At 37.0% G+C, this 17,019-nt stretch overlaps 1 protein-coding gene across 1 annotated transcript; it reads right to left on the minus strand.

Moving 5' to 3' along the window:
* Positions 1-15,751: 15,751 nt before the first annotated feature.
* Positions 15,752-16,279, minus strand: LOC112344986 (pentatricopeptide repeat-containing protein At5g56310-like). Its single transcript, XM_024670749.1, has one exon. It carries the CDS (start codon positions 16,277-16,279, stop codon positions 15,752-15,754), a length of 528 nt encoding a protein of 175 aa, XP_024526517.1.
* Positions 16,280-17,019: the final 740 nt, after the last annotated feature.

A 17,019-nucleotide genomic window follows, 5' to 3' on the forward strand; every position in this document is an offset into this window, starting at 1 on the left:
TTTGAGGAGGACTTGTAAGAAATTCAAATCTGCTTTGGCGCTATTTCTTGATCACCAAGTAATTTCGATTAGAAGCTCTGTAAGGATGTATACTTAACATTTTCTAAGGATGTTTGACTGTCCTTGATTAATTATTAAACTAATTAATCTTAGTCCATATAAACTACATAGGCATGGCCGCGACGAGTTTCATCGAGATGCGGTGGCGCCTATGGACGTTATCAATGATTTGTTAGAGGTTTGGCTGATTGTTCACAGGATGCGGGTTGCTCTGGTTTGGTATGGTAAGAAGACGGGGAAGACTACCGATGAGATAATGCTCTTAGGATGCAAACCGCACTCGAGTTGCCGGCTGACAGCATTGGGATCTCATAACATATGAGCGTATCCTCACTAAGACTGGCAGTGCTCCAGCTATGACGAAGGCTTTTACTTATGATCCTCTCGAAAGTTGTTTGGCCCCAGAAAACCAGCTCAAAGTTGACGCATCTTGATAAAGCGGTTGTTACTGATTACCTGAGGTGTTTATTGGTGAAAGTCGAGGGAGGCTTTTCTTTTGGCCAGGCTTGGGAGCTACAACTGGTTCATGGCGTTTATGGCGATGGCGGAAGCAGTTGTTCTCCTGGAGCACAACACTAAAAACACAAAAAACAATAAAGGCTGAAACAAATAAGAGAGGATGCCAATCTTTAAATTGCCATATAATTTTATTTTCTTTGCCTTTCCCAATCTAACTCGTCTATATAATTACCCTCAAAATAATAAAATTCTTTTTCATCTTAAATCTTTTTAGACACAGCTTATGGTAGTTTTTATTTACTGTAGAGTTTCTGATCCAAATCATACTCATCAAACATGACCTCCAAGTGGATTCCTTCTGCTTTTCATCCACATCGTCCAGAATCTTCAATGTCGTCAACATCCAAGCCTTACTTAGATCAATCGCCATCTCCCCAAATGGAATGGAGAGCATTTCCTGTCGTCCATCATGAACACTCTCCACAACATTGTATCAATGGGTAACGTTTGATTGAAACTGGCACGAAGTCCAAGTCGTCAGACTGAGCTAGTGTTGCAATTCGTGGCTCCCAAGTCATTGTCTTGTAATCCAAGAAGGACCCGAGAAACGTTTTGGCAGCTCGTTTTCTATTCCATCACACATCTCCATCTCCCAGCCAAAATTCTTCTTGGGCAAACCATACAACACTCTCTCAGTATAATAATCATTGTCGTTGCTACTGAGGTTGCAGAGCATTGCACGCCACAGCTTGGAGATGCTATATCTGTAGGAAGTACAATACTTTCTTCTTTTAGCATGTTGATCTTGTTCTCAATGTATTATTAAGTTAAATGTTCCTTATTTTCCCCAAAATTATATAGATTTTTTAGAGTGTGTATATCATAGAGAATTTTGTTTGTATGTTATTGGTGGAATCTTTGATCATTTTTTATGTTAAGTAAGGATTAAATTACTTTTGCAAAAGTTTAAAATTGATTATATTTCCTATATGATAATGAATTTTTGTTTTATTGTTGTTGTTAAAGAGGAGAGTTTTCAGAGTTTCTTTTTTATTTTCACATTGCAAGTGTTGAGTTTGATGTTAAGGAGGTTGAACTTCTGGACTATTTCATTTTGGTAGAAGTATTTTGTAATAAGATATTCTTGATTATCCAAATTTTTTACTTAAGTAGAGTCTTTTATAACATAAGTTCCTTTGTTATCCAAATATCTTTTGCTTTTTCAATTTTTGGCTTAATAGCTACTGAAAATTCCTTTTCTATGTTTTCTTTTTTTATGTTGTTTTTTCATCAATTTTTCTTTACTTTCTCCTTGTTCATATAATGCATGTGGTTTTTACGTTTTATCCTATGATAATTTACTATAGGATAACCATGAAGTAAAACCTAAACTCTTTATGTGCCACATGTTATATACCATGTGTTATATGCCACATGTTTAAAAACAATAAAGTAAAACTTGAGTTTCATGGCCTTGGGCCACTAAATGAAAGAACAAAGTTAAACTCCTAAACTTATAGCCAAAGAATGAAGGAATTAGAGTATGGAGCAACTCTTGAGTGTTCAACCCAAGGAGCGAAGGGACAAAAACAAAGAATGATGTAAGAACAATTTTAGAGCTTTTAACATCCCAATGCTAAAACTAATATGTAAAATAAAACTAAACAGAGTCTAATGCTATTTTAGCATACTGGTGGTTTCACACAAGGATATGGGTACTCTACTAATTAGTATAGTATGGAACTTGGGTTTAGACTCAGATCGAATGTAGAACAAGGATAGGCACATAAGCAAGAGCTAAACTAAACCTTGAGGAATGCATGCTTTGAGCTTTTACCCTTAGTGTCAAGAGTTAGTCTCTAACACAATTATGAAAATTATTAAATATGGAATGGCACTAGATTACAAACTTGAAAGCAACACTATTATGTTCAAGAAAATTTCTACATCCAACTAGCAAATCTAAACACTTTCTATAAATAGTCAATAATACCAAATAGAACTAACACAAAGAGCATGATAGCGAGAGTGTTTTGGTAGATATAATAAACTATCATTTAATGAGTATTGAAAGACCAATCTCAATATCTTATCAAGCCAGTGCATGACAAAGTAAAAAAGAACTAACAAACTGAACTAAATATATTTAGCTAAATGGACATTTAGGAATTCCTTCCTTATGCTTGTTCGACTAAGTATAGATGCTAAATCAAGTTTATTAACACTTGAACAAGAAGGATTAATAAAGGGTTCAATAATATTAACCTTGTGGCACAAAGGAAAGAATATTCAAAAGGACTCACTGTCAAGTAATTTTCAATATAATCACATTCATGATAGTTATTTAGATGCTTTAAATTTTTTATTTTTTTTTAAGGTAGAGAGCTATAGATAGGAATTCAGCTCTAAAGATGGAGTGAAAATATGTGATAATAGTATAGAGTCATGATAAATAACATCTATTTTAAGATGCCCCAAAAATGGAGTGAGGATGAGTGATAATGGTATACAACTAGGATTTTAGGGTGAGGACAAGTATAACAAGACCAATGAAATGTTTGGCCCAAACAAAATGAAGTTAAGTAAATAACATATATAGCAAGTTGAAACAAATTTATGCTTTAAAATGGGATATTAAAGATATAAAGGACAAATAAAATAAGCATGACTTCTTATATGTTATGTTAGATGATGATGAAAGTTCTTAGTCTGAGTTAATGCAAGTCTTTAAAGTTGCTTAGAAGGAAAATGTAAAGATAGGGTTTATCATTTATTGCAGTGTGTTTAGTGGATTGCAAGTGGCTTAAGCATTTACTAATTGTTGACAAGGTTGTAGCCAATTTATCAAGATGTTATAAATATTGATTGATGATTATGGTTTACAATAGAAACCATGGAAAAAATAGAACCAGAAACCATGGATAAGCATAAGTAAAAATATACAAAATCCTGATGAATAAGCTATAACTTCATGTGATATTTAATTCTCTCAAACACTATTGTAAAACTACATAATATAGTTATTAAGATTATCCATATCAATTATGGACAGTACTAGAAATCATGAAATAGAATACATTACTTTTTTAGTATAAATAGTGTTGTGGCTTATAATGGCCTTAATATAGTGATACATTTTAAAATATAATATAAAAAATAGTCTAGAAATTTAATAGTGTGAGTGCATAGAATATAGAAAGGGAATATAGAAAATGTGCATATCAATTAGCCAAAAACCCTAGCTTATATATAAGAGCGAGTGGTTCATATTGAAACCAATTTGACAGCTACCAAAATCCCACTACACTAATATATCATAGCCATACACTTAGACCTTATATCATAAGACTATCAGGGTTCTTTTGTAGATGGGCTGGGATCTGGAGGAATGTTATGAGGAGGCATCAACGGATCTGTATGTGGTATTAATTGTTCCTGATCCTGTTGTACAAAGCATTTCAACTTGTGCATATATATAATTTCTAGAGGATTAGTTTGTTAAACATCATGCTAAACCTCATAAACTTATGGTCCAACTTGCTACAACACTCAATACGGTCCTTTCTACTAAGCAAGGAGCCCCCTAGATAAATCATATACCATAAGATGGGAAAAACAGATTAACACAATCATCCATTTTGTACTTTGTAAGTGGAAGATGATAGGAGTTGTAACACCATTATTATCCCATTTGTGTGCGGCCTAAGTGTTTGGCAAACTCCATTCGAACAAGTGGAAGAATACTCATCAAATACTGATCCCACAACCTAGCATCAGCAGCTTGTGGCAATTGCGAAGGTAAACCTAGCTCCATTGGTAATATTGGATCATGACTATATAAGAGTTTTGTTTAGTGAAAGACCAACAAAACTCTACACCCCTGTGACATATGCGGGGACTATATATGAGATGGCAAATAACCATCCTAATCCAAATACTGAAAATTCACGTACTTCGCAATCATTCCTTTGAATGTTTGAACAAGTTGTTCCACCAAACTATCTGATTGTGGATAATAAGCACTTATGAAAGTGTAGCGTATCCCCAACTAAGACATCAAAACATGAAATACCTCAATCATAAATGTGAGATTATTATCCGAAAGAATCCGCTCTAGACAAGAATGTTGGAACACCACTCGATTGAGGAGGAAGTATCTAACAGTAGTTGCAGAGGCACTAGCAAGAGTACTAACTTCCACCCAATGAATCAAATAATTATAAGCAACAATAACATATTTGTTGTCAAAAGTCGATTGTGGAAAAGGTTCCATAAAATCAAATGCCACAAACTCAAATGGACAGGAAATTGCAATTGACTCCAACCATTTTTCTGCAGCACAAGGGGGAATATTACGAATTTGGCACCAAACGCAACTGCGCACATACTAGATAACATCATACCGGCTAATAAAAAGACTTGTGTAGCTTCTTAGTCATACGATGATATCCCATACTCACCTAGAACAAGAGAATCATGGTAAGCATGGAAAAACTATGGAATAAAAACGGAAGGCACCATTAGCCATAAATGATTTTCAAAATTCGTCCCTACAAAATAAAGAAGGCCATCTTTAAGGCAATATTGAGAATGTAAATGCCGGAATGGCAAGTTATTAGCAAGTGATGTAGGATTCTTAAACCCATCTCGAGGCCTTCAAATCCATGGCTTAATTTTTTGAGACTGTGAACCTCATCAAAAGAAGGTATATCTTACTCTACACCTTGTGGATATTAAACATTAAGTACAATAATTGTCGACGGCACAGAATCCTTGTTTAGAAAATCCACAGATGCTAAAACAATAGACTCGTAAAAAACATGAGAAGAAAGTGAAGAAGGAAAAGGAGCTCAAGAAAGAGCATTAGTATCAATCATAGAACTCTCTAAGCGATGAACAAAATCATATATCTGAAGTTTCAAAGCCCACTGAGTAGTATGACCAACCAGGTTCTTCTGCTTTAATAATAAAGTAACGATACCATAATCATTTTTTAATAACGTTTGAGAACTATGTAGATATGTATAAAGTTTCAACTACTGCTAAACACTCCTTCTCCATCATGGAGTAGTTCACCTCCATTGATTGTAACATATGGCTTATATATGCAATAAGATGGCACTGGCCAGACACACTTGGGCTCTCTTCCATCAACACTCCTCCAAGACTAATATCAGAAGCATTCATGCACAAAATAAAAGGTTAAGTGTAGTTAGGATATGCCAAAATTGAAAAAATCATCAATAGATTTTTTAGATCCATGAACACCAACTCACAATCTAGAGACTAGATGAAAGATGACGTTAATGACTTCAACAACACTCACAACGGTGCAGTGTGATCAGAAAGATGATCAACAAAACAACTAAGATACTGCACTTTGCCCAGGAAGCATTGCATATCATTCACACACTTTGGAGTAGGGAACCTTAGGATAGCCACAAGTTTATTAGGATCAACTTGCAAACCCTCACAAAAAAACAATACCCAAGATAAGTCGTGTTCTTGGACCCAAACACGTGTTTTGATCACTTCAGCTTTAAACGAATGTCCCATAATCAATCCAACACTTTACAAATATCACAGACATGTTCCTTCCATGTCCCCTCCAAATGGATTAAGACATCATTAATGAAGTCAGCAGTCACCTCCGGCATATTGTAAAGAACCTCATTCATCATCTGCTGAAAAGTTGCTTGAGTATTGTTCAAACCAAACAGCATCACCAAGAACTTGTATAAACTAAACTATATACAAAAATCAATCTTAGAAATATCTTTTTCAGCCATCAATACTTGTCAGTACCTAGAAGCAAGATCTAGCTTGGTGAACCAACAACTTCTCCCTAGACAATCCAAAAGATTAGCAATATAAGGAAAAGGGTATATATTTGAGATTGTCACTTCGTTTAATGGACAATAGTCGATGTAAAAATGAATGCTCCCATCAAACTTCATCACAAGGTGAGGTTTACATGCCTAAGGACTCTGCAACTTTTGAATAACACCTTTTTCCAATATCCCCTTGACGTTTGGATGTAAAATCTTGATCTCTTTGGGTGATCGACAACAAACAGAAACCTTGATAGGATGAGCATCCTCAGTTGGAATTGGATGACATGTGGCAATCTTGGCCCCAGATGATAAGTCATATTCAAAAAGATCAGCATACTCCTTAATGAGCCAGTTAACCCTTGCAACACAAAGACTGTCGGAGGGATTGGAAAAGGGAAGAGTGGAACAAGATGGAAACATAGGAGGAAGTAGTAGGGAGATAAAAATAATGGAAGCAAAGGTAAAAATATAGAGATGAAGTACAAAAGTGAGAGGAATGGATGAAATATAAGGAAATATGAGATAAGGGGCAGAAGCCTCAAAGTCACACTTCGCATGATTGTGCTGCAACCAATCCATACCAAGGATGAGGTCAAAAGTTGACATCACTTGCAATGACTATAACCCAAGCACGAGATTGCCCACATGCACAACTAAGTCCACTTCATCCCATGCACATGCATGTGTACGATCATTGCCATAAAAAACTCTACCACACAACACAAGTGTAGATAGCAATGTGTGGCAATAGGTCGAGCAATAGAAGATAAATTTGAATCTATATCAACCAACATGGAGAGAATAATAAGAAACCTCTTGTTATAAAAATGAACTTGGAAAGTAAACACTGAATGAACTAGTGCCGAGTAAACCCTTTGATAATACTCTTGAAAGAAAGATGGAAAGGTCACTAACTTATTCATGCAAGGTCCCTCTGTTACTTGTGTGATTCCTCGTTTCCCAGATACATCTCGGTATCCAGACCCTCCACTACAGCAACACTAATAGAACGTTGTTAACACCAAGGTCTCCACCTAGGAAATGGAGGCTACTAATCTGGAAAATGCTGACAACGCTGATAAGTGTGACCAACTTCATCATATACTTAGCAATGAACATCACGGCCACGACCACATCCTCTCCCTTGTTTTTAGGCTCGGATAGTAGTAGCATCAACTTTCATTGGAACAAGACCATCACCCATAGAAAGTGGAACTGAAGGATGTGTAGCAAAAAGTGGAAGAGGTGACATCTCATAACGTTGTATCAAGCGAAGAACATCATCAAGGGTGGCTAGAGCAAGTGTATACATAAGTCTGACAAGATCTTGATGAAGTGTTAACCACAACATTCCTAACTTGATCCACTCTGATATATTTGGCTTCGCACGAAGCAAGAGGCTTTAGAAATGAACACCAAATTGCATCACCAACTCAAATGTCCCTTAACAAAGACAATGCAGTTATTGGAAGATGTCATCAGAATTTTCGGCATGTCAGAATGTGTGTTTGAAGACATCCGGGAGAACACTATAATCCCTACGAGTGGTTGCACTCAAACCATTGTACCACTACAGTGTCATCCTTTAAAGACATGTGGGAAACTCATGCAAATATCAAGCATCATCCTAAAAATGATATATGGCAATCACTGTGAAGTGATCAAACCAATAGTACATATTATCCCCAAGATTCCCACAAAAGAATTTTGGCCGAATGCAAGGATTGGCATCAAGAGCAAGAGGAGTTATACCACATGTTGTGAATATCATTATCAACTGAGTTTGGTTGTTTAATTGCAAGCACATAGCATCAAGCAATTGTACCAACTACTGCTCTAGAGTTAAAGGAGAAAGAAACTACTACTTTGCCATGAAGATGAATGAAAAAGAAAGAGTTAAAGAAAAAAAATGAAAAAAAACTAGAAGGAAAGGGAGATTTAGATAATGCAAAAGCTAAATCCTAGAAAGAACAAAAGAAAGGAAATGGAAAAAGCTAGATTTAGATGTAGATCTAAACTAAAATTCCAAATCTAAGCACTCTTTAAAGACAATCCAAAGTGCCCCTCATCTCCACCAATGTGAATGCATACAATATGGAAAGGGAATATAGAAAATATGTATATCAATTAACCCAAAAATCCTAATTTATATACAAGAGTGAGTGGTCCAGATTGAAACCAATCCGACAACTACCAAAATCCCATTGCACTAATATTAGTATATGGCATCATAGCTGTACACTTGGACCTCACAATAGAAAATAAAATTTAAGATGATTTCTTAATAGAATATTTATTGTTGATATATCTAATATTATCAAATTTTATCTTTTCAATTTGATAGATATATCTGAAATGAAAAATACATTAGATTTAATCTCATTTTATAAGTAGCACTTCTAAGAAAACTTTAGTGGGATTAGGGTTTAGGGTATCTCTTTAGTAGCTAAAAAATAACTTTGCCAAGCTTCTAATATCATAGCTCCTAAACTAAAGTTGAGCAAGCTTTAGTGCTATGGTTGTAAGAGCTATGGCCAGGTTATGGCTGCTATGCCATGATCAGGCTCAATGTTGTGAATGCGATTGCAAGTATTAAAAATTACTTGTCATTAAATACTTTTAAATGTTATTTTTTTACTATCATGATAGCAAGAGGTCGGTATTTCTAGATCCTTTATCAGTCTCCACTCAACCTAATTGAGAAATTGGTTATTACATGTGGATTTGGCTAAAAGAGTATAAAAATGAAATTTCTAAATGCTATTAGTCAAGCATATTTGATCTAGTTAAAGAAATTCATTAATTGATTTGCACTTGCTAGTGTTAGGACCTTTGTGATATTAAGTTTGATCCCTCAATACTTGCTAAATGATAGTTTATATTATTTGCCAAAACACCCTTGCTATTATACCCTATTTTTTTAGTTTTATTGGTTATTTATGCAAAATCTCTAGATTTGCTAATTAGAATGTAGAGATTGTCCTAAATATATTAGGCTTATAGTACCTATATCTTCGTATTACGCCACTAATATGTTTAAATAATACTAGATTTTATTTGGCTCTATTTTGCATATTAATCTTGATATTTGGATGTTGGATGCTCTAAATTGTTCTAATGTCATTCCATGCTCCTGTCCCTTCATTCGTTAAGCTGAATGCTCAAAAGTTATTCTATACTTTGGTTGTTTCAATCTTTGGCTATATGCTTAGAAGTTTGGCTCCATTCTTTCGTTTAGTGGCACAAAGCCTTGAAATTTATATTCCTTTGCATTGCCTTTGGATATGTGGCCAAAGGTTTACATGTAGTTATCTTATAATAAATCACTATAAAATAAAGGGTGAAAACAAGTTGCCAAATTTAGCACTATCCACTAAGAAAGCTACTAGGGAAGAAAATGAGATTGTGCTAGATCAACATTCCATTTGACAACTTACCAACTTACCAATGCAAGTGAAAGCCTCATCTTTTTTAACTAGTATGTATTGTAAGAGGATCCACAACATATTTATTAGAATTGGCATTTCAATTGAGTTGAGTAGTATGTTTTCTTTCTCATTGCCTCTTAATTGTAAAAGCCACCACCATCACCAAGATTGCCACCACTAAGCCTACTTGTAAGCCACAAATTTTTCCTTTCCAATTTGCCAACTTACCTCATCTATCCGACCAACACTGTCTTGGCTTTGAGCTAAATTCCCTCGCCAAGGTTCTCACCTATTGTACCAGCTCCTACTTAATTCTACTTGGTTTTAACTACTCACTACATGAGCAATGGAGCATTAGCCATCCATCCACGGATTCCCAAATCTCTCCCAATCCCCCTCCCCGGGTTAGATTGAACTTAAAGTTTGGCTACACTCCCTGCAAGCACAAGCAGCCAAACACACCAAACCTCCAGGTTCCTAACATCCCTTAGTACAACAAAACTTGATCATGGGACCCTTTAAATCCCAAGCCTTGAGTGCAACACTTGCTTCAGGATGTTAGGGCAAAACACCATGGCCTGATGGTCTGGTAGTGAGGCACCACTCCATATGAGTCGAGAGCATTACAGTCGGTTTCCCTTCCGGGAGTGGAAGCTACTCTTGAGCACTTCCTTGGCTGGCCCCTCTAGCACCACCTGAGTCCATGCTCACTCCCACCCAAGGCCCCTCAGTCCCAATTTCAACCTCAAGTCAGTTTGGAAGCACCACTAGAGATTTCCTTCAAAACTAGTTCCTAAACCTCACTATCTCTATTATACTTTTGGAACCCCCTACAGCCAGCCCCCCCCCCCGGGAGACACACGCTTTGGGCTTCCACCCCTTGACCTGTATTAGTACTTGGACTCGGTCTCGGACTCGATCTCGGACCCGACTTCAGACTCGGTCTTGGACTCGATCTAAGACTCTACCTCGGACTCGATCTCAAACTCGACCTCGGACTCAACCTTGGACTCGGTCTCGAACCCGATCTCAGATCTCGAACTCTATCTTGAACTCGGTCTCAAACTCGGTCTTGGAGTCGGCCTCAGATTGGATCCCAGACTTTATTTCGAACTCGGTTTCAGAGTCAGTCTTGGACTTGATCTAGGATTCGGTCCCATTCGATAAACTCTTTATCATTTCAATCGTGCTTTTGGGGATCCTTTAGCCTACGACACCTTAGGGAGTTAGTTCCTTACACTACTCCAATTCTCTGCAATATTATGATTTCTTGAGGATTAAAGATACAATGAAGTGGTTATAAACTATAACTATAAATAATGGTAGTAAATAAGACATTGTCAAGGATGCTAATAAGAAGAGGAGGTTGCCCATCTTCCTATCCATCTTAGAACCTTGAAAATAAGCATTTAAGTGTAGATGGTATAAAAGATGATAGTGTAAACAATTAAAAAGAATGATTTAAGAGATGATTCATTAGAGTTTAAATATAATGGCTTAAATATAAAGAGAAAGGGCCCATAAATAAAAGTGCATTCTTTTTTTGAATTAGTTAAGGGTTTTAGGATATTTGAGGTTAAACATCCTTGAGTTTGAGTAGTAGTAAGCTAGGTAACTTCATAGGAAGTCTAAATTTATGAGCTTACATTTTTCAAATTAAAAATAATATTTAATAATAATATAATAAATTTAATTTTTCTCAAAAATAACTTACTAAAAATTTAAATAATCAAAAGGAATAGCTAAAGAAACAATCCATAAAAATTTATATAGAGAAAAAAAGCCTATAAATAAAAGTGCACCCCCCCTTTTTAATTAGTTAAAGGTCTTAGAATACTTAAAGTTAAATGTCTTTAGTACTAGGTATGAAGTTTAAACTTAAGAGTTTATATTTGGGATATTTCAAGTTAAACATCTTTGGGTTTAAATAATACTAAGTTGGGTGACCACCTAAGAGATTCAAACTTAAAAAGTTTATATTTGGGATCTTTAAAGTTATATGTCCTTGGGTTTAAATAGTACTAAATTGGGTGATTTTTTAGGAAATCCAAATTTAAAAAACTTACCCAAAGGGTAGAGTATTAAGAGATTGGGGTTGTCAAAAGAATTATAACTCTTAATTTCTATTTAGAAAGGCATGAATTTGTAAGGAAATATGATGGATTATAAATAACTAAAGGGAATGTCCTAGGAGGTTAAATTTAAAAAACTTATATTTTATAAGGTATTAAAAGAGTGGGGTTGTCAAAAGAAATGCAACTCTTAACTTCTTTTCACAAGAGTGTGAACTTGTAAGGAAATATGATAAATTATAAGTAATTAAAGAGAATGACTTAAAAGATAATTTATAAAAGTTTAAATATAAAGAGAAAGGGCCTATAAATAAAAATACACCTCCTTTTCCAAATAGTTAAGGGTTTTAGGATATTTTGATTTGAGAAGTACAGAGTTGGATGACCTCTTGGAAGTCCAAACTAATGTACCAATAAAAAAAAGTTTTGCAAATGAGGAAAAAAACACTAAAAACCTAAGAATAATAAAGACCGGGAAATAACAAAAGAAATGGGAAAAAGTAAAAGGCAAAGAGGAAAGATTAAATGGCAGATTGAAGGATTATCTATAACTTATATTCATGGCAAAGCAACATACTCTTTCTTTAACTATAAAGTAGCAATTGTTACACTTACTAGATGCTATATGGTTGCAACTTACTAATTAGACTAAGTTAATAATAGTATTCATAACATATAATGTAGTTCCTCTTGGTCTTACTACCAATCTTTAGATGGTAAATTCAAGGATAAACATATACCCCATGAAATTTTTATTTATCTTCAAAGTTATCCTTAAACTTTAAATTCTTTATTAGTAAAAATCTATTCAAACTTGTAAACATCGTTTTCCTATAAGATCCAAGAACTAAATTGCACAGCTCATTTTCATCATAGAATAACATACTCCTTGAGCAATAATTGGTGTAGTTGCTTAATGCTATGTAGTTGTAATTAATTAATAATACTTAGTTGATTTTGGCATTCATAGCATATAGTGTAGCTCTTTCTGCTTTTGCTACCAATACTTTAGATGGCAAATTGAAGGATGGACACCTACCTCATGAAATCTTTAATTTGTCTCTAAAGTTATCTTCAAATAATCAAATTTTTTGTTAATGGGAATCCACTCAAGCTTGTGAATATTGTCTTCCTATAAGCTTAATCTTTAAATACTCTCCAAGAATTGAATTGCATTATCTGTGCTTCTCCAATTGACATTATATTAACAGAAGATGGTAAAACACTAAGAATAGAAGTCATGTAATTATACCTCACATAAGTTGAAAATGGAAACACACCGAGAAGCATTAATAAGATCATACCTCACATTATCAAAAAATCAATCTAAAGAGGATATAGTAGTAGAAATAACATTGCCATATGACAATAATGACATCCATTATAACCTTAAATGATATACCCTTCAATCAATGATGACATAACATGGTGGAAGAAGGGAATGCAATGAAAATTAAAGGAAAAATACAATATTAAATCTAGTGAAAGAGAATACAAATCTAAATCTAAAAGAGAACAAAAGAATAAGAACAAAAACACAATCCTAAACACTAAGCAAATCACTAATATAAGACTTTGCCTTCCAAAGATAATTTGCATTGCCCCTCAACTCAAATGTGAATATTCAGGATATGGGAATAAGTATGTTAAGGTGTAGACCCCTGCTTATATACATGAATGAATGGATTAAATTCAATTCAATAGATCATCCATATACTATACTATTATAATTAGTATATTATGCGCTCTCTCTCTCTCTCTCTCTCTCCCCCCCCCCCCCCCCCCCCCACCCCCTTATTTATTAAAATATTATAAATTCATAAAAATCAAATATGCTGCACAGCACAGTAAATTATTTAAGTTATTTGTAATCAATTTTTAATAACTTAGAACTAGTAAACCTATTTACAAAAATTATTTATTTAATTTTAAGATAGAATTTTCAAGCTTTAGTGTGAGAGAAAAACAATTAGTGACTTGCTCTAGAGAAGACAAGAGCACCATCATCAAGTTAATGACATTTGTTCTATTAGTTTACAGAGAAAACTCAAAAGATTGCCTGGCAAATTGATGAAGTGAAATCTGGTAAGTGTAAGTTAACTGTGGAAGAAGAGTACCTGGACAATAGGTATTTAGAGGTATAGATTGTCATTCTACTTGTATACAATATATAGTGATTCATTAGTGCATACCAGGTGGAACCTTTAAGCATTTTGTTGATACTATTATTGGTGTACTTTTTATAAAAGCTATTTTCAAGAGTATATATGGCACTAAAGGTAAAATAAATATTTATTATTTTTAAACTAATATAAAAATTTATATTGGAAGAAGCGTTTCATATTTTTTTGTCACCCATGTTAAGTCACACAATAAGGATAGTGCCTTCTTTCATCAAATAAACTAGCTACAGTAGCTTCCATTTCACTTGCTGCTTTCACAGCTTCGGCTACTTCGGGTGACTTGTCAAATTTGAGGTGTGTATTCAATATAAACAGAGCTTCTCTTGGCAATACTTCCGCTGTTAGTCTCTCCGCCAGCTTGAGACACGTCTCCTTATCAGCTTTCTCTAGGTTGCACCATGCCTCGAATAGCAACGTCACTCCAATATTACACTGCATATCTAGCACACTTCGTAGAGATTCAGGCAAAGGGTAGGAACCTTTGCCTGCTAGCTCAAACAACATAACAGCCTCGGCATCCATTGGAATCATCTGGGATATGATATAATCGTTTAACTTGAGCAGACCAGCCTTCAAGCCAGATGCTAAAGGCTCTTTTTTTGCTGAAATATCCCTGCTACAAGTAAATAGTAGTGCTTCAGTTGGATCCACAATCACTTTAGCATGCATGGCTTCTCTTATGATAGAGAATACAACTTCATCACCTGTGGCTGCATCCAAAGCTGATTGATATGCTCGTTCTGGTTCAACCATCTCAAGCAACAAATGGAGAGTTTCTCTCCAGCCATATCTGTCAACTTTGCAACCGCATGTGCTGATCAATAGTTCTGGATCCACCATACCATTTAATGTGAATGCCTCCTTGCAAATCAACTGCTTAATAAGCATGGAATTGTCCAGGTTATTATCCAGGACAACTTGGCTGAACTCTTGTTTTGCCACTAACATTGGGTGTTCCCGAATCATGTCAAAGAAGAGACTTTGCATATAACTGCTGTACATCTTCCCCAGATTGCACTTTGATAGCAAGGTAAGCACGTTCAAAAGGACCTTGGGTCCACATTTGTAACCTTTCTTCCTCGTGATGTCCATCTTTTCAATGAGCTGTTCAAGTGACAAGTCGAAGATGTCATAGGGATAACTAAGCACCTCTTCAAACGTGTCTTGATCACAAGTCTCATCCAGAGTGTCCAGAGCTTGCAATGGCAATTTTTCTTTGAGGAACCTCCTTGCCATCCTATTATGCCCCCTGCCCGTGCGCTTGAAAAACGTCCATGCACTCGAGAACGTTGCCCTATCAATGATTGCATCAATTACCTCGTCTGGGAAGAGATGATGTTCCATGGCAAGCCCATCACAAAACTCTCTACTCAACTATGCAGTGTTCACTGTCACATACAAAACCAGATCTCCCTTTCCCTGCATCTTCTTTGCTGAACCAGCCCTTCTTGCTAAACCCTTCTTGCTAAATACCCTTCTTAGCTTCCTCTCATGATCTCTTTGTTTGTTCTTTAGAAACTTGGGAACATCTCTTACTGGGCTGGAGCGGAAGAGAAGGACGAGAGAGTGCTTGTTCCGGACCTTGGTTCGCTGACAAGTATCCATGACAGGTAAGCTTGCGCATAAGTTCTTCGTGAAAAAAGATGTGTTCTTGCTGCTCCAGCTTCGTCCGGACGACACTTCCCCATCAGCGGTGATGAGATTCTCGGCCTCTTTCAACCGCCCAGCTCTTCCAAGAAGATCCACGGCGCAAGCGCGGCGGCCTTCTTGCCCAGGACGCCTCCATCGCTCCCACGCAACCCAGCGCCTCCTCCGTCCAGGAATCCAGATTGCCGGCGCGCAGAGAGAATGCTCAAGAAGGTGATAGCGTTTGAATCGACGCCTTCTTGCTGCATCCGGCGGAAGAGAGCGAGGGATTCTTCGCCGCGGCCGTGGTGGGCGCACGATTCTATCATGGAGCTCCACGAGATCACGTCCCTGTGCTGGCCGCTGCGAAATATTCCCAATGCAGTGGTCTCCAGGAGGCCAGATCGATCTTCTCGAGAAGCGTTCTTGATCTCCAAGAAGGATGAAAAGCCCGATCCAACAATCCTGGAGTGGATTTCCCGGACGCTACTCAAGGAATCAGAGCAGGCATTCACGATCGCGACGAATGTGACTCTGTCTGGCTTCACACCTTCCAAATCCATCCTGCACAAGAGCTGGAACGCCTCCTCCTCGCGGCGTCGTCCAGGAAACGGCATCTGGACGCTTCATCTCGAAGAGCCGGAGCGCAGCACCGATTCTGCTACCCTGCGCTAGCGCCGCGATCGTCGCGTTCCCAAGATAAGTTCACGTCCGATTCTCACGTGCTGGAAGACGCTACAGGCTTCTTGAATTTTCCCGCTCTTTGCAAGCATCTCGGGCGAGGATCTCATTCTCTCGATCCAGACGCCGATCGCCGTGCACGCGCCAATCGCTGTGCTGAAGCTAAATCCATCCGGCCTCACTCCCATCTGATGCATCCTCCAGAAAAAATCTCCAAGCCCCTTCTCCCCTCCCCATTCCAAGAACACACAGCCATGAGCGAATTCCACACATCGCTGTCGATCTCCTGCTCTTGGCACGAGAGCGATCTCGCCTCGTCAATCCAGCCTCATCGGCCATACGCATGGATCAGCGCCGCGAAGCAATCCATGGCCTCGTCGAAATGCCCGTGGCGGGCAAATGCCGCGATGGCGCTGTTCTTGGCGGCTATGGCGGCCAAGCACGACACCATCCTCGAGGCTGCCGCATCTGGCGTACATTTCCAGTAGGAGATTGGCGATGAATGTGTTGGTGGTGTGGCCATCGTGATCTATTAGGGCGTGGAGCTTCCTGCCATCGCCAAGGCTTCACTAGGCAGCCATAGCCATAGATCCAGCAGGTGAAAATTTATAGAAGCTCAATATCTTTCTTTAGCTATAGGTTAGTATATAGTTTTTCAACGGTTGCCTTGTCGACA

Source organism: Selaginella moellendorffii, unplaced genomic scaffold (assembly GCF_000143415.4).
Source record: "Selaginella moellendorffii unplaced genomic scaffold, v1.0 SELMOscaffold_6, whole genome shotgun sequence".
NCBI classification, from domain to species: domain Eukaryota; kingdom Viridiplantae; phylum Streptophyta; class Lycopodiopsida; order Selaginellales; family Selaginellaceae; genus Selaginella; species Selaginella moellendorffii.